Source organism: Gossypium raimondii, chromosome 5 (genome assembly GCF_025698545.1).
Source record: "Gossypium raimondii isolate GPD5lz chromosome 5, ASM2569854v1, whole genome shotgun sequence".
Taxonomy (NCBI): domain Eukaryota; kingdom Viridiplantae; phylum Streptophyta; class Magnoliopsida; order Malvales; family Malvaceae; genus Gossypium; species Gossypium raimondii.
The window spans coordinates 54644818-54670587 of NC_068569.1; the positions used below are offsets into that span (position 1 = coordinate 54644818).

Consider the following 25770-nt stretch of genomic DNA (forward strand, 5'->3'; position numbering starts at 1 on the left):
ATTAGTTTGCTTTTTTATTTATCTTATCTTTATTCTTGCTCGTATTATTGTTATTTATATTATCGCATTTGTTATTAGTCCGTTATGCATACTAGCACCGTAATATATTTTTACATTTTACTATAAAATCGTGTTACATTAATCTTCACCCGATACATAAAATTTTGTTTTTTTTTAAATAAGCAATATTACATACTTTAAAATTCGAAAGGTCGTTCCCTAACATACGGGGTTTCAATTTTCTCGATAAATCTAAATAAACGAACGTTTTTTAGCAAAATTTTTTAAAATAATCTCGGGAATTAAGAAAAATCGTATTCTAACTTACGGAGTATGATTTCTTCCTAAAACCAAGAGAATCAAATACCTTTCAATAAATAAACTTTTCGGTGTTTATTCTTGTATTGGGAATTCAAGACATTGTGTCCTAACTTACGAGACGTAATACTTTTTCTCGATTAACGTGAAATATGCCCTGTTCTCGAAAAATTTTTCATTTTAACAAGGGATCGTATTTTAAAATTTCTTCAAAATTTTAATTTTCGACACTAAGACACTAATTAATCAACTAGATACCAAATTTTGGGCATTACGAGGGTGTTAATCCTTCCTCGTATGTAATTGACTCCTGAACCCATCTTTCTGAATTTCGTGGACCAAAATCGTTGTCTTAATAAATCAAGTCGTATTCAAAAATAATCACTTTTCGAGGTAACCCGATCACACCTCATCTAAAAGGATTGGTGGCGACTCCCGTGTTCGTTTTCATTTTCAATACTAAAGTTATGAAATTGTGAAATTGTACTTTTACTATCGTAAAAAGTTATAATTTAATTTCGGCCTTTAAAAATATTTTCTACTTCTCCCTCCCTCTATATACAACTTTTAACTTAACAAAAATGGTAAAACGAATAGTAGTTAAACGATCTTCAATTATTACCTATAATTAGACATTCAATCGAGCGGATGGGTGATTTGGATCAATCAATTCAATTTTTAACATTTTTAGGATGGTTTAGTTTTAAGTAATTTTGGATTCAATTCATTTAAGTTTAGTTTTCTGATCAGTTTATTTTAAGTTTAAATTTCTTTTTGTTAGAATCATTCCAGGTTTTGATCAATTTGGGTTTGGATTGTTGACTTTTTATGATTAAACTTTTTAAAAAATTATTTGTTGAGGTAGCATCCACATAGCAATCTACATGTATGCAACGTCAACAAAGTTAACATACGTTAATTTTTTATTCATTTTGGGATGATTTAACAAAAACACAAATTTAAGAGCTAAAAGAAATAACAATTTAAATGGAAAGCTAAAATGATTTTTGTTTTATATAAATTTAAAGAGTCGATAAATCATTATACCTAAAAAATTCACCCGAGTCTCAATAATCAAATAATTATAACCCAAATTTAGTGACTAATTCTTGATGAGTGAGGTTGTAAAACTAATATTAAAAAACAATATAAATTATAAAATTTGTTTTAGTTTACAATTACAATACAATGTGATTATAGTATAATAACAAATACATGCCTGAATAAATTATAAAGTAGAATTAAATTAATATAAAGCTCATTAAATGTTGAAATAATTTGAACTGATCAAATCAATCCACTAAACTAAAATCTACACATAACAACAACACATTGTGGAACTAAATATCCACGTATGACAATTACACATTATATAACTTAAACTATATTAATACAAAATACTTAAAAATTCAACCTCTCCCAATAATATCAAAGTCTCCTCATTGGTTAAAATTATAAGTTGATTGTTTTCGGTAAACTATACCATTAGTCACTAAATTATGAGGAAGTTTTCATTTTGGTCATCTAACTAAAAAAGTTACAATTTGGTTACTAACATTTTCAAGATTGTTTTCATTGCTCACTACATTAAGTATGTGACACTTTTTAGTAGGTATAATAACAATTTTAGTCCTCATATTTTATATTTTTTCAATTTGACATTGATTCTATATAAAGTTTTAAAATATTAAAAAATAGAAAATTCTAAATAAAAAATCTCAAAAATATTGTTGGTGAAGAACTAATATGTATGGGAAATATATAAAATTATAATTCAATAGAATCCAATAATAAATTAAAATAGAACATAACCAAAAAAAAAAAGTTTAGATCATTACATGCTTTTTTGTACTTCTAGAAACCAAATTACTAATATTTTAAGTCGGGTTCCATGCCTTTGAAGAACATCCAAATTTGATATTACAAAGGCTTGTGAAATTGAATTTAATATAATCTTTTAGCCAAGAAAATACAAAATATTTCACAAAATTTTCTTTTTGGATTCTATTCAAAATTTCAATTTATTTGAATTATTTTTCAAAATATAAATTGTAGAAATAAAATTATTCTAAAATTTTCTTTTCTTATAACGAAAAATTATGTCAAGAAACAAAATAGGTTAAAAAAGAAAAATTGTTATGGATATTTTTATTATTAAATGGATGTCTATCAAGATCTAGATAAGTTTTGATATACTTTAAATTTTAATGGTCATTAGAAATAGAGCTTTATTTCATTTATACTTCTTATGTCCATAAATATAGACTTTGAAGAAACATTATAAATAATTTGCGATTGATCAATAAAATATGCTCTCTATTTGCTCTCTCATTCTCTTTGTTCTTTACTTTTTGTCTTTTTTATTTTATAACACGTTAATCTCTTATTTTATAATACAGTCACTCCAAATTTATTGCTCAACTTGTTGTCGATTGACTTCTAGAGCTATTACAATTTCAATCTTCAATTGAGGCTTTCGCACTATAGGTAATCATTATACAAAAAATCTATATACTCCTTATGTGGGTGATGACGATGATGTGTGGTCATTCAATTGAACGGATGGGTGATTTGGATCAATCAATTCAAGTTTTAACATTTTTAGGATATTTTAGTTTTAAGTAATTTTGGATTCGACTTGAATAGTTTTAAATTCAATTCAATTAAATTTGAGGTTTTGGGTTTTTAAATCAGTTTATTTTAAGTTTAAATTTCTTTTTATTAGAATCCTTCTAAATTTTGATCAATTTAAATTTGGATTTCTCGAGTTGATTAAGTGCCCGATCGATGTTAAACTTGCATTGTTCTTAAAGTTTACTTGTAAAAACTAAAAAAGTGAAATATCCTTAAAAGATCAGTTCATTAAATGGATTATGGGAAGTGTCAGAGGGCCACATTATCCAATAAGGATAAATGGATGTTCAGGAACACTGCCAAGATCAACTTCAGCTCGCCAGTTTTTATTCATGTCCTTGTAAAGCAAAAAAAAAAGAGTATCAAATGGGTTGCTTGAAAATCAAATCAAGCATTAAAATTTCACATTACTTTTTTTTCTGTCTTGACTTGTGCCCCAACCTGTGTCAAATCATTTATTCCATGTTTACGTTTCTTATTCCCCTAAGTACGTCTGCTGTATATATACCAGCTCATATGGGCGGGATGTTAGGTTTTTTAATTGAGTTAATTCAAAAAAGAATCGATTTAAACCACGATGAATCGATTCAAACAATAAACAATCGATTCAAAAGAGAATTTGTCGGGTTTGAAGCAACAAAAGACAAAAGAAAAAAAAGAAACTGAAGAAAAAAAGGATTGATCAAAAGATTTCAGCTCGTGTTAAGTTTACAAGTCACGATTTTAGTTTCCGGACCGTTTCTAAATAGGTAATGTCTTGGAAATAATAAAATGATATAACTTTCGAACTTGAAACAAACCTACGTTATATAATAACGAGACCCGATTCTATAAAGTTATTTAAAACTCGCAAGAAAATAAAATCAATTCTAGTTCCTATAATAACTAACCATTTTGTACGTAATGTGTGCTATGCGTATCAAGTTCGACTCGACATAATCACACCATTTAGACGTTCAACAGGAGGTTTGAGGAGAACAGAAGATATTTACACCGGTTTACTTAAGTATTGGTAAGGGACAAAATGGTGCCAAATGGTCAGCAGTGAAAGCCAAAAACAAATATATTTACACCGAATTACTTAAGTATTGATAAGGGACAATTATTTTAATTTTCTTTTAATTAGATAATCTAAGGTAAATGAAACTAGGTTGAAAGAACTTTCTTCTACCCCACAGATGCTCCATATAAATCCTGAATAGGTTCTGGGATGCTTAGAAACATGACATTCAGGATTTTTTTTAAATATACTCATGAACTTAAAGAGTGACTAAGGATTAACTATTAGATCAGACTTTGTAGCATTAAACACTCCTTCCAAACAAAAATTGATTTCACCATACTACATTCTTCAATATTAGCTCGGAAGAACAAATGAGAGACAAAGATACTGTTCTTACTAATTTTAATGCCATGGATCAAAAGAGTGCTCCTCTGGTTGTAGTAGATCAATATCACAAGACACCACATTGGGACAAAATGAAAATATAGGGAGAATATAGATTTCCTTCTCTTAATCATCTTCTGAGCATGATCGACTCAAACGTACCTTAATTCATTTACTCGAATTTGGAAACTATTAGTGGGGATACAAGATTAGATTTTATTTTGTAATCCACCTTAAATCTTAACCAGGATTTTAACCCAAGCCAAAAATTTTAACTTTTGATTTTCAGAAAAGCACTTTTCAAGAATATTATCTTTTTATACATCATTAAATCTTTAATTTTACAATATACTGTCCATAATGGATATTTTATCTTTTCAAAAAACACCTTTTAATAGTAATGATAAATATTATCAAAATTTTGAAGAGCAATTTTAGAAGCACATTTTTCAACCTCAATATCTAAATTATTATAATTATTATTATTATAAACTAATCCAATACTCCTACCCAATGGTAAGCTAATGGCATTTCCTGTTGAACTTTGGACAAGATACTTTGTAATTTAGTTTGTAAGTTGACTTGAATTTTATTTATTAATAAAATATATTTTAATTTATTTTTCTCAAAATATGAATATAAGTATTTTTTCATTTTAAAATTAAATAAATTAATTAATAAATTTTAAAAGTCGAAAAATTAAAACATTAGTTACTATCGCTTTGCTTCTCTCCTAATTCAATTACTTTATATATTAAGTAGTATGTTTGTATTTGTTTAATACATAATGTATATGTCGAAACTGTTTTTTTGAAAACAAAAATTTTAGTTGTCGACTTTAAAAATAAAGTTGGAGTCGCCACCGATCTTTTATTAAGGTGTGATCGGCTCACCTTAAAAATTATTTTGGTCTACGAATTTTGAGAAAACGAGTTCGGGAGTCAGTTACGCACGAAGAAGTGTTAGCACCCTCGTAACGCCTAAAATCGGTACCAAATTGATCATTTAATGTCTTAGTGTCGAAGGTTAAAAAGATTTTAAAATCAACTCAAATGATGAAATTTGAAAAAGGATAATCAATTGTTCAAGTCATGTAAAGAAATCGAGTCCCAATACGTTAGGGTACAATTCCTCATAATCCCCGAACTTTGAATATCACTTTTATTTTATGTGAAAATCTTCATTTTGAGAAAGTAACATGCCACACCCAATGCGTTAGGACACAACAAGTTAAGTTCCCAAAAATGATTTTTATACTCATGCATTTTGAATAAAGAATATCCTCGGTTATTTAAAATTAACAAAGAAAATCAGAACCCAATACATTAAGGCTCAATTTCTCTCGAAAATCCCAAACTTTCGAATATTGCTTTTATTCAAAAAAAAAACCTTTGAATCAAGAAAATAACTTTGATGTATGGTTAAAACCAAACTATATTTTCAAAAGGATATGTTAAAAATTAATGTACAATATGATACAAATACTTTAATTTAAAACATATAGGAATAAATATTTACAAATATACATATAAAAGTACAATATACAAGTAAATTTGAAAATATGTGTACGCATATATTTAACACACATACGATAATACTTATAAAAAGATGGAATGCAATATATATAAAAAATGCATGTATGGGTGAATATGAAAATCGTAAAAAATAAAAAAAAATGTACATACGTTAATGCACATATATAAGTAGGGGTGAGCATTCGATCGAATCGAATCGAATCGAAAATTTTTGAGTTAATCAAGTTTTCGAATCTCATTTTATCATCCTAACTTTATTTGAAGTTTTCTCGAATCGAGTCGAGTGAGATAGAATTCGAATCGAATCGAATCGAATATATTTGTTCGAGTTAAATTTTAAAAAATAATTTTGGGTCCTTGTAACCATTGTCACCCATCGTAATAAAATTTGTCCATCTTAATCAAATTTTTTATTAACTTTCACCGCCTCATAATTTATTTATTAATTTTTTATATACTGGTTAGCTTCTTTGCTTGCTTAGTTGTTTCAATTATTTTCAAATTCTTGTCACTATGTATTTTGGAATTAAAAATATATTAAATGTAAAAATATGGTTTTTAATAAAAGTTATTTAAAAATAAAATGTGAAATTGATACCAATATAAAATTTTAACACGAATATTTTATGGCATAATTAATAATTCAATTTTAATATAAATATTAAATATGACTAAACAATTCAATAATATAAATAATATAAAATGTGAAATTTAATTTAATAATATAAATAGTAGATATAAATAAAATTATTACTATTTATGTTTAGTAATTTTTTGGATAATTTTAATTTTTTATTTGAGAGTAAAGGGTAAGAAGTAAAAGTTTAGGGGGGAAATAAAAAGTATTGGGGAATAAAAGTTTGAGGGAATGTAAATAGGGGTAGTAAAATTTTGGAGGGAAAATATTAAAAAAAAAATTGGAGGGGGGAGGGTTTGGAGTAGATGGGAGGTGGAATGGGAAGGGAATAAAAATTTTAGGGGAAAAGTGGGAGGGAGTAAAAATTTTGGGGGAAAATAAATGGTTTTGAGGGTTTTTGGGAGTAAAATTTTGAGAAAAAGTAAATGTGAGAGTAAAATTTTGGTAGGAAATAGATTTTAGGTAGATTGGGGGGTTGGGAGGGGAGAGAAGTAAAAGTTTTGGGGGGAAGTGGAAAGGAGTAAAAGTTTTGAGGGAAAAGTAAAAAGGTTTAGGAGTTTGGGGTAAAATGTAAAATATCATAGTTTGATATTACAATTATTCGAATTATTCGAATAAATCTAAAATACTCTCATAAAAAACATTCAACCCGAGTCGAGACCTTCTGGATGCCATGTCCACGTCCTAACCTGGTGGGCTATTTGTAAAGATGAAAATTAAAAAGGGGTGAACTTATGAAGCTCAGTATGACTCATATCACAAGTAAATCAATGCAAATAGTAGATGACTCATACAACATAGAAATTCTCAGAAAAATCACACTCATATAGTGGTTCAAAGCATCAATTCTTTAGATCAACACGCTAATTTTATAATATGTTAGAATTCACAGTTTATGAATGCACATGCTCATGAATGGTGATGCAATTTCAATTTATTATAATAGATCCTACCCAACTCCGCTACACACTACAATAGGATTTCCCCAGAACCCTCTACCTTTACACCATGTTATGGATAAACCATTGATCATTACAAATGAACTACTAATGATAAAAATATTGGTGGATGAACCATCCATCAATGTAGATGAAAGTTGCTAGTATGTTATGGATGAACCACTGGTTGTTGCAGATAAACTATTGACTGAAATATGTTGTGAATGAACCACTGGTTATTTCAGATAAATTACCGACTAAAATATGTTGTGGATGAACCACTAGTCATTGCAGACAAACTGCTAACTAAAATACATTGTGGATAAACCACTGTCGTTGCAAATAAGTTGTTGAACCTTCCTCCGTTCAGATCATCCCACTCCATGCAATGCAACATGACATGCTTATAATAGATCAATACGATAGCAATAACATTCTTATAGAAAGTTGATACAGTAGCATATATCATGCTTATAATAGATCAATAAGGTAGCAATTAACATGCTTATAACAGATCATTATAGTAGCAATAAACTTGCTTAACATGTATTTGATTTAACAGTAGCAGTAGGCATCATAACATGCAATCAGTATCAAAGTGGTATGAATAACATTACCAGTTCATTAGAAATACAGTGACGATATGCATGTATTATTCACATATCATGCATATAACAATAATAATTCAGTCAATCAGATCATAGGCTCAAGAATATTCATATCATCAGGGACTAATTGAGAGAAATAAAACTCCAAAAATAGTTCGAGGACTATACATGGACTAAACTGCACAATTCTCAAAATTCTGGGCAAAACCACAAAACGGTGTGTCCAAGCCATGTAAAAGAGCTGTGTCCAAACCACAAAACGGTGTGTCCAAACGGTGTGTCCAATTCCAAACACCTCAGTGCCAATGTTGAGCTTCTGGTTGATCTCATTGCCTACAAGGTAAACCCTCTTGTCTTTTTTTTTTTTAATTTTTATAAAATCTAAACACCCCTCTTGTTCTTTATATATATTTGTGATTCTTGTTTACAATAACTTCAATGGGCACTTTGGAATGCTATGTTCACTTGTTTCTTAGTTTGCTAATGATTTTTGTTATAGATGAATAAGGTTTGGATGAGGTTAGAAAAGGTGCGTAAGGGCAGGGATATGGTTGGAGGGAAATGATTCAATCTTTTAAATTTCTAAAGTAAGGTTAGAGTTTAGGGGTTTTTTTTTATATTTTTTAAGTTTTTTTATATATCCTTTAGTTTTTTTTTATAAATTTTTTTAGATGTAAAGTTAATAATGATTTAATTTGGTATTTAGAAACATTGTATTTACACCAATCGTATATTCAAATTGTAAAATTTAATTCGATTTATAATCGATACTCCACCCAATTCCCAGTCCAACCGGTCCAACTAGTGGTTCGGTCCAGTTTAGATAACATTGAATTTTGAAATTTTTATATTTTAAAAATCCTTTTTTGAATTTTAAAGAGTTTTTTTTCATTTTTTAAAAATATAATATTTTTAATTTATTATGTTTTATTTAAAGTATGGAAAAGTTATTTTTATGTACTTTAAAGGTTAAGGACCAAATTGACAAAAAAATTATAAATATTGAGGGCTAAAAAGTTATTTTTAATTTTAACGAAAAATTAGACAAAGTGATGAAGATTTTTAAATAAAAAACATAGGGACTTAATGTTTCAAAATTAAAATATAAGAACTAAATTTTAATTTTCAAAAGAATACAATGACCTTTCACATATTTAAACTCATGCAATTTATTTCAATAAAACATTAATTTTACCTCAACAAATTGTATTTATCTATGCTTACTATTATTTAAATTAATCTTTAAGTTGGTGTGATGAGTCAACTAAGTACAAACTTAGTTAAAAGGATTACAAAAATGTCCTTTCGTGATTAAATAAGTTACATTATTTGAGGGTATTTTAGTCATTTTTCTTATTTTTAGAATAACTAAATAAAAATTTGTGTGCGATTGGACTTGAACCTGTGCTGTTTATGTCAATAAAATTTTAACTTTACGAGGGTATCGTTTACATATTTAAATTTTGTTTTACTCACATCTAATATATATTTTTCATTTTAATATTGTACATATTTCATGCGTTATTATTAAGAGAAATTATTTAGTACACTATCATTGAAGTTTTTAGACTCCACAAGTAGCATCAGGGGTTAACAAGTGTTGTAGCGCCCCAAAGTTTTTATTTTGTGTTTGTGAAATTTTATCATGTGATAAGTACTTGTTGAAGTGGTTGAGGGCCTTGTTGATGCATTAAGGGTCTTTGGGTTTGAGTCTTTGTGTGATTAATTGAGTTTATTTTGTGATGGTAGTGGATTCTAAGTGTAGTTGGTTGTTTTTAAATTTTGGTTTGTATAAATAATAATATTAATAAAAAAATCCCGACAAACCTGAAAGTCCTTTCTAGTTTTCACGTTTCCATGTGCTTCCAAATTTTCTCTTTTCTTTCAATTTCTTTTTCTTTCTTTTCCATTTGATTTGCTACACAATTTGTTTCATGTGGGAATCAGTACCTGCTTTGACTGTAATTGTTCTTGCTTAATCATTTGCAAACCCTTTTCAAACAATTTTTGGTGGGGGTGTCTTGTCAATTTTTAGTCGAACCATTCTTGAGTAAGTGTTACGATCTGCTTTATCGATTTTATTTGTTGTGCATAAGTTATGTGTAGTGTCATGTTAATCATTTAAGTGTTATTAAGAGAAATTCACGAAGCGGTTGATCCTTCGACAAGTTAGGAGCGGTGGTGTTCGGTTGTTCATTTGGGGTAAGTTGTTAAACATTAAATTAGGATTGTTGTGTTGCGAATTTTTGCTTTTAGATTCGATGAGGGGACGTATTAATTGACTTGTGATCTATTTAAATTAGGTGCTGGTTGGCTTGTGAGTGTTTTGAAATCAAAAGAGAATCAGGAGTGTAACGAGCAACTCGGAAAACAATGATCGATGAAATTCGAAATTGGGGCTTGTCAACGCCACATGGCCGTGTAGTAGGCTGTGTGGAGTTAAAGGCTCAGCTTCAAGAACTCCTTGATCGTGGTTTCATCCGTCTCAATATGTCTCTCTAGGGGCACAATTTTGTTTGTAAAGAAAATGATAGTACCATAAGGATGTGCATTGATTATTGTCAGTTAAACAAGTTGACAATGAAGAACAAGTACCCACTTTCGAGAATCGACGATCTATTTGATCAATTTTGTGGGGCTGCTATGTTTTTCAAGATAGATCTTTGTTCAAGGTACCATCAGCTTAAGGTTAAAGAGGCTGACATCCATAAGACTGCCTTTAGGACACGTTATAGGCATTACGAGTTCCTAGTCGTGCCCTTTGGTTTGACGAATGCTCCGGCTGCATTCATGGATCTTATGAACCGGTTTTTCAATCGTATTTTGATCAATTCGTCATGGTCTTCATCGACGATATTTTGGTATACTATAAGTTCGAAGTTGGTCATGATGAATATCTTAGGGTAGTTCTTCAGATACTTCAAGAGAAACAACTCTACACTAAGTTGAGTAAGTGTGAATTCTGGTTAAGGGAAGTAACTTTTCTAGGGTATGTACTTGATTGGAAACAACATAGAAATGTTTTTGAGATCCGCAGTTTTCCAGGTTTTGTGGGATATTATCAGAGATTTGTTGAGGGGTTCTCGTTATTGTAGCTCATTTGACTAAGTTGTTGCGTAAGAATGCTCCTTTCGTCTGGACTGATGAGTATCAATCAAGCTTTGAGAAAAGCTCAAATTTATTTTGACTCAGGCTCCTATTTTGAGACACCTGAATCTGGTAAAGAGTTTGTAGTATATAATGATGCATCACATGTCGATTTGGGATGTGTTCTGATGTAATATGATAAGGTTGTGGCTTATGCATCTCTACAGCTTAAGTCATATAAGGGGAATTATTTGACGCACGACCTCGAGTTAGCTGTCGTGGTATTTGCCCTAAAAATTTGGAGGCACTATCTGTATGGTGAGAGGTGTATCATCTACATCAATCAGAAGAATCTTAAGTACCTCTTTACCCAGAAAGAGTTGAACCTTAGGCAACGTAGATGGATTGAACTGCTTAAGGATTATGGATGTACTATTGAGTACCATCTTGGTAAGACCAATGTAGTGGCCGATGCTCTTGGTCGTAAGGTTATGTTTAATTTGAAGGCAATGTTTACTCGTCTAAATCTGTTTGATGATGGGAGTCTTTTAACTAAGTTGCAAGTTAAGCCGACTTGGATTGATTAGATTCGGGATAAACTGTTGAGGGATGATTCTTTGGTTCTCCGATTTCGTCAAATGAAAGATGGTAGTACTTCTGACTTTGAGCTAAATGGTGATAGGGTTTTATGTGTTCGATGACAGGTTTATGTATCGAATGACTCTGATTTGAGACAGTCTATTCTACAGGAAGCACATAGTAGCCATTATGCTATGTATCCCGATGGAAATAAGATGTATCGAGATCTTTGTGAACTTTACTGGTGGCCTAGTTTGAAACGGGAGGTGACAAACTTTGTTTCTCGTTGTCTAACGTGCCAGCAAGTGAAGGTTGAGCACCGATTGCCTTCAGGTTTGTTTTAAATCGTTAAGATTCCCTTATGGAAATGGAAATGTGTGACTATAAATTTCGTTAGTGGGTTGCCCTTAACATCTACTAAGAAAGATTCTGTGTGGGTCATCATAGATCGGTTGACCAAGTCTGTCCATTTCATTCTTGTTCAAACAGATTATTCTCTTGAAAAGTTGGCCAAGCTATACATTTCTGAGATCGTGAAACTTCATGGGGTTCTTGTTTCGATTATTTCGGATAGATATCCTTGCTTCACTTCTCAATTTTGAAGAAAATTTTATGAGTCTCTAGGTTCAAGATTGGATTTTCGTACTACGTTCCATCCTTAGATAGATTGTCAATCTGATATAGTGATTCAAATACTAGATGATATGCTTTGGAGTTATGTGATTGATTTCTGAGGCAGTTGAGATGATTTTCCATCATTACCCGAGTTCGGCTACAATAATAGTTTCCAGTCTAACATTCAGATGGCACCTTACGAGGCTTTGTATGGTCGTAAGTGTCGTACTCCGTTGTGTTGGACTGAGTTGGGTAAGCGACGGATTTTAGGTCTTGAGTTGATTTCTGAGGCTGAAGATAAAGTTAGACTGATTTGGAATCATCTTAAAGCGACTTCTGGTAAACAAAAGTCCTATATATGTCTGAAAAGGAAGGATATTGAGTACTCCATGGGTGATTTCGTGTTTCTCAAGGTATCTCCATAGAAAAAGGTTCTATGATTTAGACATAATGGCAAGTTGAGCCCTAGGTTCTTTAGGTCGTATCGGAGTCTGAAACGTGTAGGGCCAGTTGCTTATCAGTTAGAGCTACCTCTGGGGTTAAACTGTATCCATGATATGTTTCATATATCTATATTAAGGCGGTATTGTTTCACCCATCGCATGTTATTTTCGTTGAGGAGATTGAGGTTAGAGAAGATTTGACTTTTGAGTAGGAACCCATTTAGATTCTAGATCGAGATGTGAAGGTCTTAAAGAGGAAATCTATTCCGTTGGTTAAGGTTTTGTGGCGAAATCACGGTACCGAAGAAGCAACGTAAGAATCTGAGGACTCAATTTGTCAATAGTATCTATATCTGTTTGAATCAAGTAAATTTTGAGGCCAAAATTTCTTTTAGGGGAGGAGAGTTGTAGCGCCTCAAAGTTTTTATTTTGTGTTTGTGAAATTGTTCACATGGGAATCAGTACTTGTTTTGGTTGCAATTGTTCTTGCTTAATCATTTACAAACCCCTTTTCAAACATTTTTTGGTGGTGGTGTCTTGTGAATTTTTAGTTAAACCATTCTTGAGTAAGTGTTATGATTTGCTTTATCGATTTTATTTGTTGTTCATAAGCTATATGTGGTGTCGTATTAATCATTTAAGTGTTGTTAGGAGAAGTTCACGAAGCGATTGATCCTTCGACAAGTTAGGTGCGTTGTGTTCGGCTGTTTATTTGGAGGTAAGTTGTTAAACGTTAAACTAAGGCTATTGTGTTGTGAATTTTTGAATTTAGATTCAATGTAGGAATGTATTAATTGACTTGAGATCTATTTAATCGGTGATGGTAGGCTCATGAGTGCTTCCGAATCGAAAGCGAACTAGGTGTGTAACGAGAAACTCAAAAACGACAATCGGTAAAAGTCAAAATTGGGGCCTATCGACGCCACACGGGCAAGCCACTTTGGGCCATGTGGGTCCAAAATTTAGAATTTTTCCTTAGGGTCGTGCATGTTATCTGATTGATTGTGGGCCTTTTGTGGGGTTTGTATGTGTTTAGGCAAGCCTTAAAGCATGGAATCTGATAATTTTTTTATATGGAATCTGACGCAAACAACACCTAAATGCATGTAATGTAATGCGAAATTATCTACTATGTATATGCATGTTTATTATTTGTTATACGAGCATGCCTGATATATTAATTTTGGTATCTGTTAATTTTGTTGTATCTGGTATTCTATTTGTATCTGAATATGGGGCGGGGTATGTATTATGTGGAGAAAGTAATCTGTGTGAGGCGATATCTTGTTAATATTCTGGTAGCATTGCTGCGATTATTTTGAAAAGTGTAGTATGGACACTATGCGGTGTTTAGGTTGGGTCGGTGTTTAATACCCCATATGGTGTGTTGGATGGTCGGAGTTGGTGTGTAAAGGATGGGGGTAGGACCATGCATATCTGTATCTATACGACTCTGTTATGAATCTAATTCTATAAAAGACTTATGTCTGTATCTATTTTGCCATCTGATTGAATTTGACTTTATGTTTATGTATGCATTACAGAAGAAGTTATCAAAACTCACTCTCTATTGTCTGTTACTTTCAGGTAACCCTCAAACTTAGGGGGTCAGTACGACGAGAGCTCGATTGTGTTCACAACACCGTAAAACTATTTTTACTATTCGGACTATTTTTGGTTTTGGATTTTTATTTTGGTTTTCTAGCATAAAGACCGATAAAACGGGTTTTTACGAAAATGATAATTTTTTTGAAAATAACGGTTTTTAATGAAACAATTCAATTGACTAAAATATAACTTTTTAAGATACTCCGCTGCAAAATAAATGATTTAATTGAAAGACGTAAATGAATAACGATTTTTAAATTAAATAAATATGTCAACACGTTTTCCAAACAAATCAGGCTTACTAAGTAACAACGGTTTACGATGGTTTCATATTAAAAGGAAGTTGGATTTTTAGTATTCTTACGTAACGCTTTCGGATTCGGCCGTAATGTTTAGGCCGGGTTGGGGAGTTACAAGTGTCTTATAGGGGTTTAGTAAAATATTATAAAATAAATATTAAATAAAAAACACATTTCAAAATTTTAAGGTATTTATGGAATAAAAATATATATTACCAGTGTATTAAATACCCCTTATTATTAATTAATTTCAAACAATTTGTTTCATCATTTATTATATGTTATTCTAAATACACAATTTCTACAAATATATATATATATGAATAAAATTTCTTGTATTTATTATTAACTTTTCCTTCTCCGATACCAAATTTCGTACAAGAAAAAGAAATTGAGAAATTGGATATAAGACTAAAACAGACTTATTCCACTATTAATATAACATAAGGGTGTGTTTTATAAACAGAAACTTTCTGAATTTTATAATTATTAAATTCATATTATAAAACTATTTGATATATTAGTAGAATATAATTTTTTATTTGATAATAATATATTTTGATTTTTTAAAATTTATTATTTTATAATTTTAATCTTAGTAATATGGTATTATTTATTTTATTTTGAAAGTTTTTAAAATAATTTTTAATTTTTAATTTTTATGAAAATGAGAAAATAATTTATTTCAAAAGTAAGGTTTTGAAAAATCAACATAATATTTTCCATATTAAGTTATAAGTAAGGTTTTGAAAAATCAACATAATATTTTCCATATTAAGTTATAAGTAGCTATCTACTTACCTAACATATTCAAGACTTTTTTATAGAAAATTTCATATTAAGTAAAAATTAACATAGTTATCAAACACAATTAAAAAATTAAAAGGTAAACTGCACTCGTAGTTATCCAATTATTATTATTTTTAATCAATCAACTAAGAGGAAAGTTACTAAATTATCACCCAACTATTAGTAAATTTTTTGGCTGCCCTAATATGCAAAATTACAAAATGGTCACCAACTATTCAATATTGTATCTTTTGTCACTAGTTGATTAACTGTGATAATTTTTTTAAATTAGCATAATAGCAACTTTAACTCTCAATATTTATATACTGTGTCAATTTAATCTTAATAAAAAAATAAATCCTCATCATTTACACATTGTATAAATTAGTTTGTGTCTGTTTCCATAGGTTAAGCTCTTTGTTTTCATGTGTTTGAATCACTGTTGTCTTTATATCGACTTTACAGAGTTACGTACCATTTGTGCTTAAGAATAAACTAAAAATCAATTAAGCTCTTCCGTTAATAATTTTTGTCTTTGATCATATTGATTGTTAAAGTTAATTAATGGACTAATCAGAAGGCAACACTATGATAGCTCTGATTTAATATTTCATTTTTCAAATAAAAATCATAAAAATATTAAAATTATGAAAATATTAAAATCTTATATAAACTTTAAAAAATTATAAAATTCATTAAAAATTCTAAAAATATATAAATATTATAAAAACTTAATAAAAATTCAAATAAATTATAAAAATAGAATTAGGAACTATTCAACTTAAAAAAGACAAAATGTGGCATGAATAATTTTGCAAAAGTCTACTGTCAACACAGTTCTGCTGACCAAGATTCTGATCAACTCAAAGCGTACTAGTCAATTATTTTATTGAAAATATTTATATCCATATGTCAATTTGCACCTATATAATGAGGAAATCTTTATTAATTTCGATAATTTAAACATTTATGTAAATTTATTATTTTTACATGATACTTAAAAAATAACATTATTTTAATAAATAAAATTTACAATTATTGTATTAATTAAAATTAAAATTTTAAAATTATAAGGACTAAAAATGATATCATTATCATGGCCTATCGGTTGTTGTAGGATTGGATGGAAGCTCAGTAACCTGGTTCATGTGCACCTAGATTGAAGTAGTCTAAGGGCCCCTTTGGATGAACGTTTACCTCCAATGCGATGTGTTTATCTTTCTTTTTGCTTTATGCTATAGTATCTAATTTCACCGTCATCGTTGTTTTTACACTAACCATAGGTAAACGCACTATTCATCCAAAGGTATCGTAAACTGTGTTGCCCATGCTTTCATAATTTCTTTTGAAATACCATATACTGCATGCTCCCAATGTACGACTTAGTGCTAAAAATCAATTTCATTTTTATTTTTATTTTGTGACATGTTAAACCGTGTCATTATGCTATTGATTGTCAACATCACGTTATTATATTTTAATGGTGTTAAATTTGGTACCTAAAAAAAAAGTACCAAGTTAGCTTATGATTTTCAAAATCAGGTACCAAATAAATATAAGTTACCAAATTCAGATATCTCCGTATATATTAACCCTTATAAGAATGATTATTCTATACATCATATATAAATTTATTAGTGATAGTAAACTATATAAGCACAAGTATATATTTCATTCAAAAACATAACCATATAAACTTTTAGGATTTAAACCTAAGATGGATTATAATCTCTAATAGCTCAAGTTTACTATGTAATGTCTTATTTATTTTTTTACGAAGTTACTTTTTTCTTACGTAGTAACAATTATTTAACATACATATTATATAGTTTATGAGTATGCAAAAATTAAACATATTTATTGGTATTGCTCTAAATTAGGAAGTCGTGCGACGGGTATAGCAACAAGTGATTTCTTTTTCTTCAAAAAAAATCCCAAATTTATCTACTAAACTAGGCTTTGTCCCCTCTAACATCTAACAATCCTCATTCAAAAGAGTGCACCAAAGAGCCCAAGAGCGGTGCCACCATCTTCTCTGCTAGAGAAACCCCAACAGACATCCTTCTTCCTAAACAAAATGGAAAAAACCCGAAATTGCTGCCTCGAGGCAATACGGCAATGTACTCCCTGACCATCAAGCCAACACACGAGGTTCCTAATCTTATAATTTAAAGCAACCACATCTACTACATGCATCATTTATTACCACTTTGATTTTTTTTTTCTTTCTAAAGCTGATAACATATTCATTCATTACTACTTAAAATGTTAAATCATTATCAATTTCTTTATCACTTGATTAAGCTTTTCAAAAATATTTCTCAAAAGCATTTTTCAAAAACAATGCTAAACTAGCTCGAAATCCAATTCCAAGCTCCTCCGTGCTAATGTTGAGTTTCTGGTCTCATTTCCTACAAGGTAAACCCTCTTGTCTTTTTTCTTTCTTTCTTTTTTTCATTTTTATAAAATCTAAACACCCCTCCTTTTCTTTATATATATATATATATATATTTGTGATTCTTGTTTACAATAACTTCAGTGGGCACTTTGGAATGCTATGTTCTCCTGTTTCTTAGTTCACTAATGATTTTTGTTATAGATGAATAAGGCTTGGATGAGTTTAGAAAAGGTGCCTGAGGGCAGTGATATGGAACAAATATGTTGTTGGAGGGAAGTGAGTCAATTTCATTTTTTATTTTTTGCCACGTGTTAAAATGTGTCATTATGCTATTGGTTGTCAACATCACGTTAGTGTATTTTAATGGTGTTAATTTGGCACCTAAAAAGAGTACCAAGTTGGCTTATAGTTTTCAAATTCAAGTACCAGTTAGGTCCAAAAGATTTAGGAATTATATAAATATAAGTTACCAAATTCAGATACCTCCATATATATTAACCTTTATAAGAATAGTTATTCTATACATCATATATAAATTTATTACTGATAGTACATATATTTCATTCAAAATATATCCATATAAATTTTTAGGATTTAAATCTAAGATGAATTATAATCTCCAATGGTTCAACTTTATTATGTAAAGTCTTATTTGTTTTCTTACGTAGTTACTTTTTTTCTTACGTAGTAACAATTATTTAACATACATATCATATTGTTTATGAATATGCAAAAACTGAACATATTCATTGGTATTGCTCCAAATTAGGAAGTCGTGCAACGGGTATACCAACAAGTGATTCCGTTTTCTTCAAAAAAATCCCAAATTTATCTTCTAAACTAGGCTTAGTCCCCTCTGACAATCCCCATTCAAAAGAGTGCACCAAAGAGCCTAAGAGCAGTGCCACCATCTTCTCTGCCAGAGAAACCCCAACACACATCCTCCTCCATGAACCAAATGGAAAAAACCCAAAATTGTTGCTTCGATAGTTAATGTCGGTTTCCAAGAATCTCTCGGGATGAAACCGAAGAGGATCGTCCCACAACTCAGGGTCCCTTTGAATGACCCATGCATTAATGAAAACCACGCAACCTTTAGGGACGATAAATCCACCAATAACAAGTGGTCTCACTAGGCACATGAGGAATTAGCAATGGAGCAACCGGGTGAAGACGAAGTGTCTCCTTTATGACAGCATCCTGTTAAGATATCTCAATTTCTTTACTGAATTCAACTTTATTCATCAAGAAGCTACCGAATACAGTCATCTATTTGCTTATTTATAGAGACTCATTAACCCATCGACGACTTACAACCTGAAACTAACAGCTTACAACAGAAACTTACAACTGAAACGTTCGACAGTTGGCTAACTAACTAACTGCTCATTAATTACTCTAACATTCTCTCGGTTTTACTAAACTCTTACACAGCTATCATTTTGAGCAAACTTGAAGCTTCTTTCAAAAAAATCAATGAACTGAGTGGGGGGTATGGGTTTGGTAAGGACATCTGCAATTTGCCTTGTGGACGGAACAAAATTAACATGTAAAGTTCTTGCCATCACCTTTTCCCGAATAAAATGATGGTCAATCTCAACGTGTTTCATACGAGCGTGATGAGTTGGGTTTGCAGCCATGGATACTGTGGAGGTATTATCACACTAGATGACTGGTGTTTGGCACACTGACAATCCAATTTCATCCAGCAGTTGTTTTACCCATAGTAGTTCAGCAACACAATTAGCTAGACTACGATACTCGGCTTCAGAAGACGACCTTGAGACCACAGCCTACTTCTTGGAGGACCATGCAACTGGATTTGACCCGAGAAAAACGACATATCCTGTTGTAGAACGTCTATCTTCAACGAAAGCGGCCCAGTCGGCATCAGAATAGCATTCCAGTTTAAACTGACCCTTTGAAAAAAATAGACCATGGTTCATAGTCCCAACAAGATATCTCAAGACTCGTTTTACTGCTTTCCAATGTTCATCACTGGGAGCATTCATATATTGGCTGAGTTTGTTCACACAAAATGCCAATTCAGGTCGTGTAATGCACAGGTATTGAAGCATACCTATCGTACTCCGATATAGGGAACCATCAGCAAACTCTGAAGAACCATCGGAGGCTACAAGCTTTGAGGAACTCAACATAGGTGTGGGAGTGGACGCAGCACCCGTCATGCCTGTTTTATGCAAAATTTCTCCAATGTACTTCTTTTGGTTTAGGAATAACCCCTGAGGTGTACGCTGAACTTCAATGCCCAAGAAAAAATTCAGTTGCCCCATGTTTTTAAGAGAGAACTTGTCATGAAGTAACTTGACCACTGTGGTAATGGCAGCACCTGAGCTGCCTGTGACAACGATGTCATCCACATACACCATGAGAAGTAATAGTTGACCATCAGAACCTTGAATGAACAAGGAGGGATCGGCTTTTGAAGCATGAAAGCCAAGCTTGTGAACAAGATACTCTTTTAAAGTTTGAAACCAAGCTCGGGGGGCTTGCTTCAACCCATAAAGAGCTTTGGTTAGTCGACACACCAACTGCTGTCCATTTGAACCCTTAACTTCAAAACCGGGTGGTTGCGCCATATAGATTTCTTCTGTCAGTTTTCCATTAAGAAACGCATTGTTGATGTCTACTTGTCGAAGGGGCCAGCCTTTCATGACAGCAATAGCTAGCACAGTTCTGATAGTCGTTGCTTTAACTACAGGACTAAAGGTATCCCAAAAATCAAATCCAACATGTTGTGAAAACCCTTTTGCCACCAAGCGCACTTTGTATCTATCCACAGTGCCATCAGCCTTCCTTTTTACTTTGAATAGCCACTTGCACCCAATAACTTGTCTGTTAGCTGGTAGCGGACAAAGTTCCCACGTCTTATTCTGCTGGAGAGCTTGTAACTCAGCATGAACCGCCTTTTGCCAACAAGTCTGTTGCATAGCTTCATGAATGTGAGAGGGAACATCCGTGGCAGCAATATCGGCACTACTCAAGTACACCTTAGGCTTGAAAATACCAGCTTTACTCCTTGTAACTATGGCATGTGAGTTGGCTAGAACAACTAACCTGACAGGTGTGGTAGCATTCCTATCGCTCGTGTACTGCCTCACGTTAGCAGAAGACCCTTGAGCTGGAGTGTCACTAGGTACATCTGGAGAAAACCGTGAGCTAACAGACGAATCACGAGCTGGAACGTTATTAGCACACTCTGGAGTGTCACTAGCACTAATCGGGGAAGTATGTAAGTATTGACCAGTACTACCCATGGGCAAACAGCTAGGTTGCAAAACAAGCAGTCTAGAACTCGACTGTGCTGTGCCAGATGAAGGAGGTGATGGCCTGAAGCTGAGATTTTTGAATGGAAAAATATCTTCATGAAACGTAACATGGCGAGAAATGTATACTTTGCCATCTGCTGCCCTACACCGATACCCTTTATGAGTCGGAGAGTATCCTAAGAACGTACAAGGAGTAGATCGAAACTGCAACTTGGACGTATTGTAAGGACGTAAGTTAGGGAAGCATAAACACCCAAACACCCACAGAAACGAGTAAGGAGGACATTCCCGAAATAATTTTTCATACGGAGATACCCCTATAGGTGACGAGGGTAGCCTGTTAATCAAGAACACAGCACTGCTAAAAGCCTCATTCCAGTAATGAACTGGCATCCCTGCATGTGCCAGCATAGAAAGGCCGACTTCAACGATTTGCCTATGTTTACGCTCGACCAAGCCATTCTGCTGTGACGTGTACGGACAGGTGACACGTTGCACAATGCCATGTTGTGTCACATATCCTTTCAAGGCTTGAAACTCGCCTCCTCCGTCAGTTTGCAGAGTTTTAAGCTTGCAACCCAAAACCCTTTCTGCTTGCTTATGAAAAACTGAGAACGCACCAAGAACATCTGACTTTTTTTGTAAAAAATACACCCATGTGTATCGTGAATATGCATCCGTAAACGCCACATAGTAGCGAAAACCATTTGATGTTACTGGAGCAGGTCCCCAGACATCAGCAGCCACAAGTTGTAAAGGATTGGAGTATTCAGTGACAGACTGAGGAAATGGTTGTTTACGTTCCTTCCCTAAATGACATGCTGGACAACAAGCAACTTGTTTATTCACATCAACGTGTATATTACATCTAGACAGAGCCCTTTTAAGTAGAACATTACACGGGTGTCCTAATTTGTAATGCCAAACATCAAGTGAAATCATAGAATGAGCAGAAAAACACTGAGCAGATTGAGCAGGTAGCACCGGCGCGCCAGGTTTGGAAATATGTAACTTGTTCAACCCATCACGCATAGAGCCAGAAAGGAGCAACTCTCTAGTCTTTAAATCACGAACTTGGCACTGTGTAGGATAGAACTCAAACATTACTGCATTATCTCTTGTAAACTTTGATACAGAAAGAAGATTTTTAGTTATCCCAGGCACATGCAATAATGACTTCATGTGTAAGAACCGAGACCGAGTAAGCAGTGATGATTGTCCCATGGATATAACAGGAAGTGCAGAGCCGTTACCCACATACACTTTACCTGGGCCGGTACAAGACTGCTGTTCACCTATAGATGCGCTCGAGTTTGTCAGATGGTGAGTGGAACCAGAGTCTGGATACCAAGCATTATCAGCCACTGTTGCAGGAGTCGCGGCATAGGCCTGAGCTTGAGGGACTGTAGGAGATGGGGAAGAAGGCATGGATCCATACTGTGGAAAGTTTTGAACAAACGGGTTAGTCCAATTAGGAGATGAGCCAGGGGAATTGTACCAACCTGATTGAGAATTTGGACTGACAGCAGGCAGAGTTGGCATCCAAGGTGTCATCGAATAAGCAGCAGACCCAAACATACTCAAATTTGCTTGTGGAGCCACAGGTGGTCTATAACCGATACTCTTGTATGACGCATCAAACCGATGATAACATCGATCCACAAGGTGTCCCATTTTCCCACATAGTTGGCACTGCATCCTAGAGCCATAAGAGCGACCACACCCTCTCCCTCGATTTGTTGTGGAAGGGCGATATGTAGGAGCTGAAGCAGTTTCATTCACAGAATTGCTCTCTTGACTAGACACAAGATTTGCTGAACTAGGAACCTTATTTACTATAACTTGCTGTCTGGTCTCAGCATCAAGAAGAATTGTAGATACCCCTTGAACAGTATACAGAACCTGGCTTGCAGTGACAACGGTAATGACCGACTCATACTCAGATGGTAGACCATTGAGGATGGCAGTGACGTGTTCACGCTCACTGATAATCTCTCCACAACTGGCCAGATTTTCACAACTCTTAATCTTTAGTAGAAAATCCTTCATAGGTAAGTCAGCTTCGCGTTGAGAATGTAACGCCCGTCTATAAGACATTAAACAAGACGTGGTCTTGCTTCCAAAAAGATCAACAATAGCATTCCAAATCTGAGAGCTAAATTTAAGACTAATGAGATGCGGTAAAACACTTATACTTACAGAGGACAGTAGCCAAGATGCCAAAGCACTGTTTTGCTGCTCAAATCGAGAAAACTCCGGGTTCTCCTGAAGAACACCATTATCATCTAGGATCTGTTGAGACGGAGGTGATGTGGCAGTGTCAAGAAGGTGTTGTAGTCTGAAAGTTTTGAGCGCCAGAATAACCTGTTGACGCCATAGCAAGTAGTTATTGTCATCCAATAACACACTGATCTTCTTAGTGGCAAGAAACCGACAATCAGCAAGACTATCAGAAAGGTTTGTAGTCATGGCAGGAAAGGTAGATTGCACAGCAGAAGGATTTACTAAAACAAACAAAATACAAGAAACACTTTTAACAAAACCACCTCTGATACCATGTTAAGATATCTCAATTTCTTTACTGAATTCAACTTTATTCATCAAGAAGCTACCGAATACAGTCATCTATTTGCTTATTTATAGAGACTCATTAACCCACTGACAGCTTACAACTGAAACTAACAGCTTACAACAGAAACTTACAACTGAAACGTTCGACAGTTGGCTAACTAACTAACTGCTCATTAATTACTCTAACACATCCAAGTAGACAAGTTGAGGTATATGAGAGTCTTCCACAGTGTTCTGGTTTCCGACCACCATATCTAATTCCTTTACAAGTTTCGTCATTTTATCTCGATGGCGTAGTAGTTCGGTCATTGCCCACTCTACAGCAGTGGGTATTGTATCCGTACCGGCGACCATCAAATCCTATGAGATATAGAGATAAATATTGTAAAATGGAAAATATTAACACTTATGTGGATGTTGTTATGTTGAAGTTATTTACCAGAAGCAAAGCTTTCACTTCGTTGATGGATAAAGAGTTTTTCTCATCTCCTCGCCAGTGCAGCTCCAACAATTGCTGCATAAAATCCTTACTAATATTCTCCTTCTCTTTTTCATCATCTCTAATGTTTCTTCGGTTCTTTATCATTGATTCAAAAACCCCATAAAACCACGACACTTGCTCCTTCGCTTTGGATTCAATTCCTTATAAATCAAATGGGGCCAGAATTGGGAAAATATCAGAAACATTCGGTGCTGCAAATGTTATTATAATTTCATCCAATCGTTTCCTAAACTCAATCAAATCTTGCGATGGATCATCACCCCATAGCGTGCTCATCATCACTCGTAGAGCGGTTGCTGATAATTGCTTATATATGTTAACTGAGGAACTAACTTTTCCGTGAATCTCCTTCACCATTCGTCGAACCTCTCGTTGACGAAGCACGGTGCAAGCATCCAAGCTCTGTTTGCTCATGATTTCGCAAATAACAAGCTTACGTAGCTGGTTGCATCTAGGACCGTTGGGTCTCCATAAGATGTTGAGTCCACCAAATGTGCCGACCACACCGGCTGCCGGAACGTCATGGTTAGCGAAGATGGCATCCTGAACTTTGAGGACCTCTTTGGCAAGTGAAGGCGAGTTTATGACTATTGCCAACACGCTCCCCATTCGAAGTTTGAAGACGGGACCATAGATCCGAGACAGTCGAAAAAGTAACAGTGCAATTCGGGTTTAATGAAGGCGGGTTTCCTATTATAGGCAAGCCTAAAGGACCGGTGGTAGAGGTGGGTTTATTTTGGTAAATTTCATACCCCACCACCACCATGCATGAGAAAATTACTAGTGCCCCGCCATAAGAGGAGCGAATTGAGGGCATGGCACCCATGACCGACTGCAAAGCAAGAATCTGCGTGCTTGTTGTATAAGTTGGTCATTTTTGTTTTCCATGATCGAATGCAGAAGAAATGGAGTTATATATATAGAGCAACTGAATGTATAGCTACGAAGGAAGTATACATTTTAACTTGACATTTTTTGAGTTTCTAACGTCATACCAAATCCCATTGGATGAATTTTATAATTACTAAATTCATATAGTAAAACTATTTGATATATTAGTAAAAAAATAAACATTGAATATAGTTATTTTATTTAATTAGTAACTCTTGTTTTTTGAAAATTTATTATTTTATCATTTTAATCAAAATTTATTACTAAAAAATGCCGAAAATATTTTATATTTATCAGAGTAGGTCACTTTTTAGAATAATTAGAGGAATAGGCCGATTTAAGGAGCTAGAAGCGTGTGAAATGCAGAAAAACACTTAAAACTAGAAAGGAACTTCCTTATAGCACCAAATGGAAAAAAAATTTTATTGGATTAGAGAATCATAGTCAAGAATAAAAAGAACCCATAGATGAAGGGGGTCTAGTATCATATGCACAAAAACAAGAAATTTGAAATTAGTTCTCTCAAACCAATAAAAGATGAAGAAGATTATATTGTTGGTCGAAGGAGCAGGAAGCCAGGGATATTGTTTCAAAGGCTTGGTCCACTGTGGGGTGTAATTCACTTGAAAAGATGGAGTTAA

At 33.1% G+C, this 25770-nt stretch overlaps 1 protein-coding gene and 1 pseudogene across 1 annotated transcript; one reads left to right on the forward strand and one right to left on the reverse strand.

Moving 5' to 3' along the window:
- The first annotated feature begins 10637 nt into the window (after window positions 1-10637).
- On the forward strand, window positions 10638-12325 carry LOC128041153 (uncharacterized). The gene is made up of 4 exons (XM_052630509.1): window positions 10638-10940; window positions 11372-11707; window positions 11849-12056; window positions 12171-12325. The coding sequence occupies exons 1-4, from the start codon at window positions 10638-10640 to the stop codon at window positions 12323-12325; spliced, it is 1002 nt and encodes a 333-aa protein (XP_052486469.1).
- Window positions 12326-18621: 6296 nt separating this feature from the next.
- LOC105768235 (carnosic acid synthase-like) lies at window positions 18622-24988 on the reverse strand (annotated as a pseudogene).
- Between the last annotated feature and the right edge of the window lie 782 nt (window positions 24989-25770).

Excerpts from the sequence above, each read along its gene's own strand:
- LOC128041153 (XM_052630509.1), top strand. The coding sequence starts at position 10,638 with ATGAAGAACAAGTACCCACTTTCGAGAATCGACGATCTATTTGATCAA. Across the intron at positions 10,941-11,371 it reads ATACTATAAGTTCGAAGTTG|CTTAAGTCATATAAGGGGAA; the intron begins GTCATGATGAAT and ends GCATCTCTACAG. Across the intron at positions 11,708-11,848 it reads GTCTTTTAACTAAGTTGCAA|GTTTATGTATCGAATGACTC; the intron begins GTTAAGCCGACT and ends GTTCGATGACAG.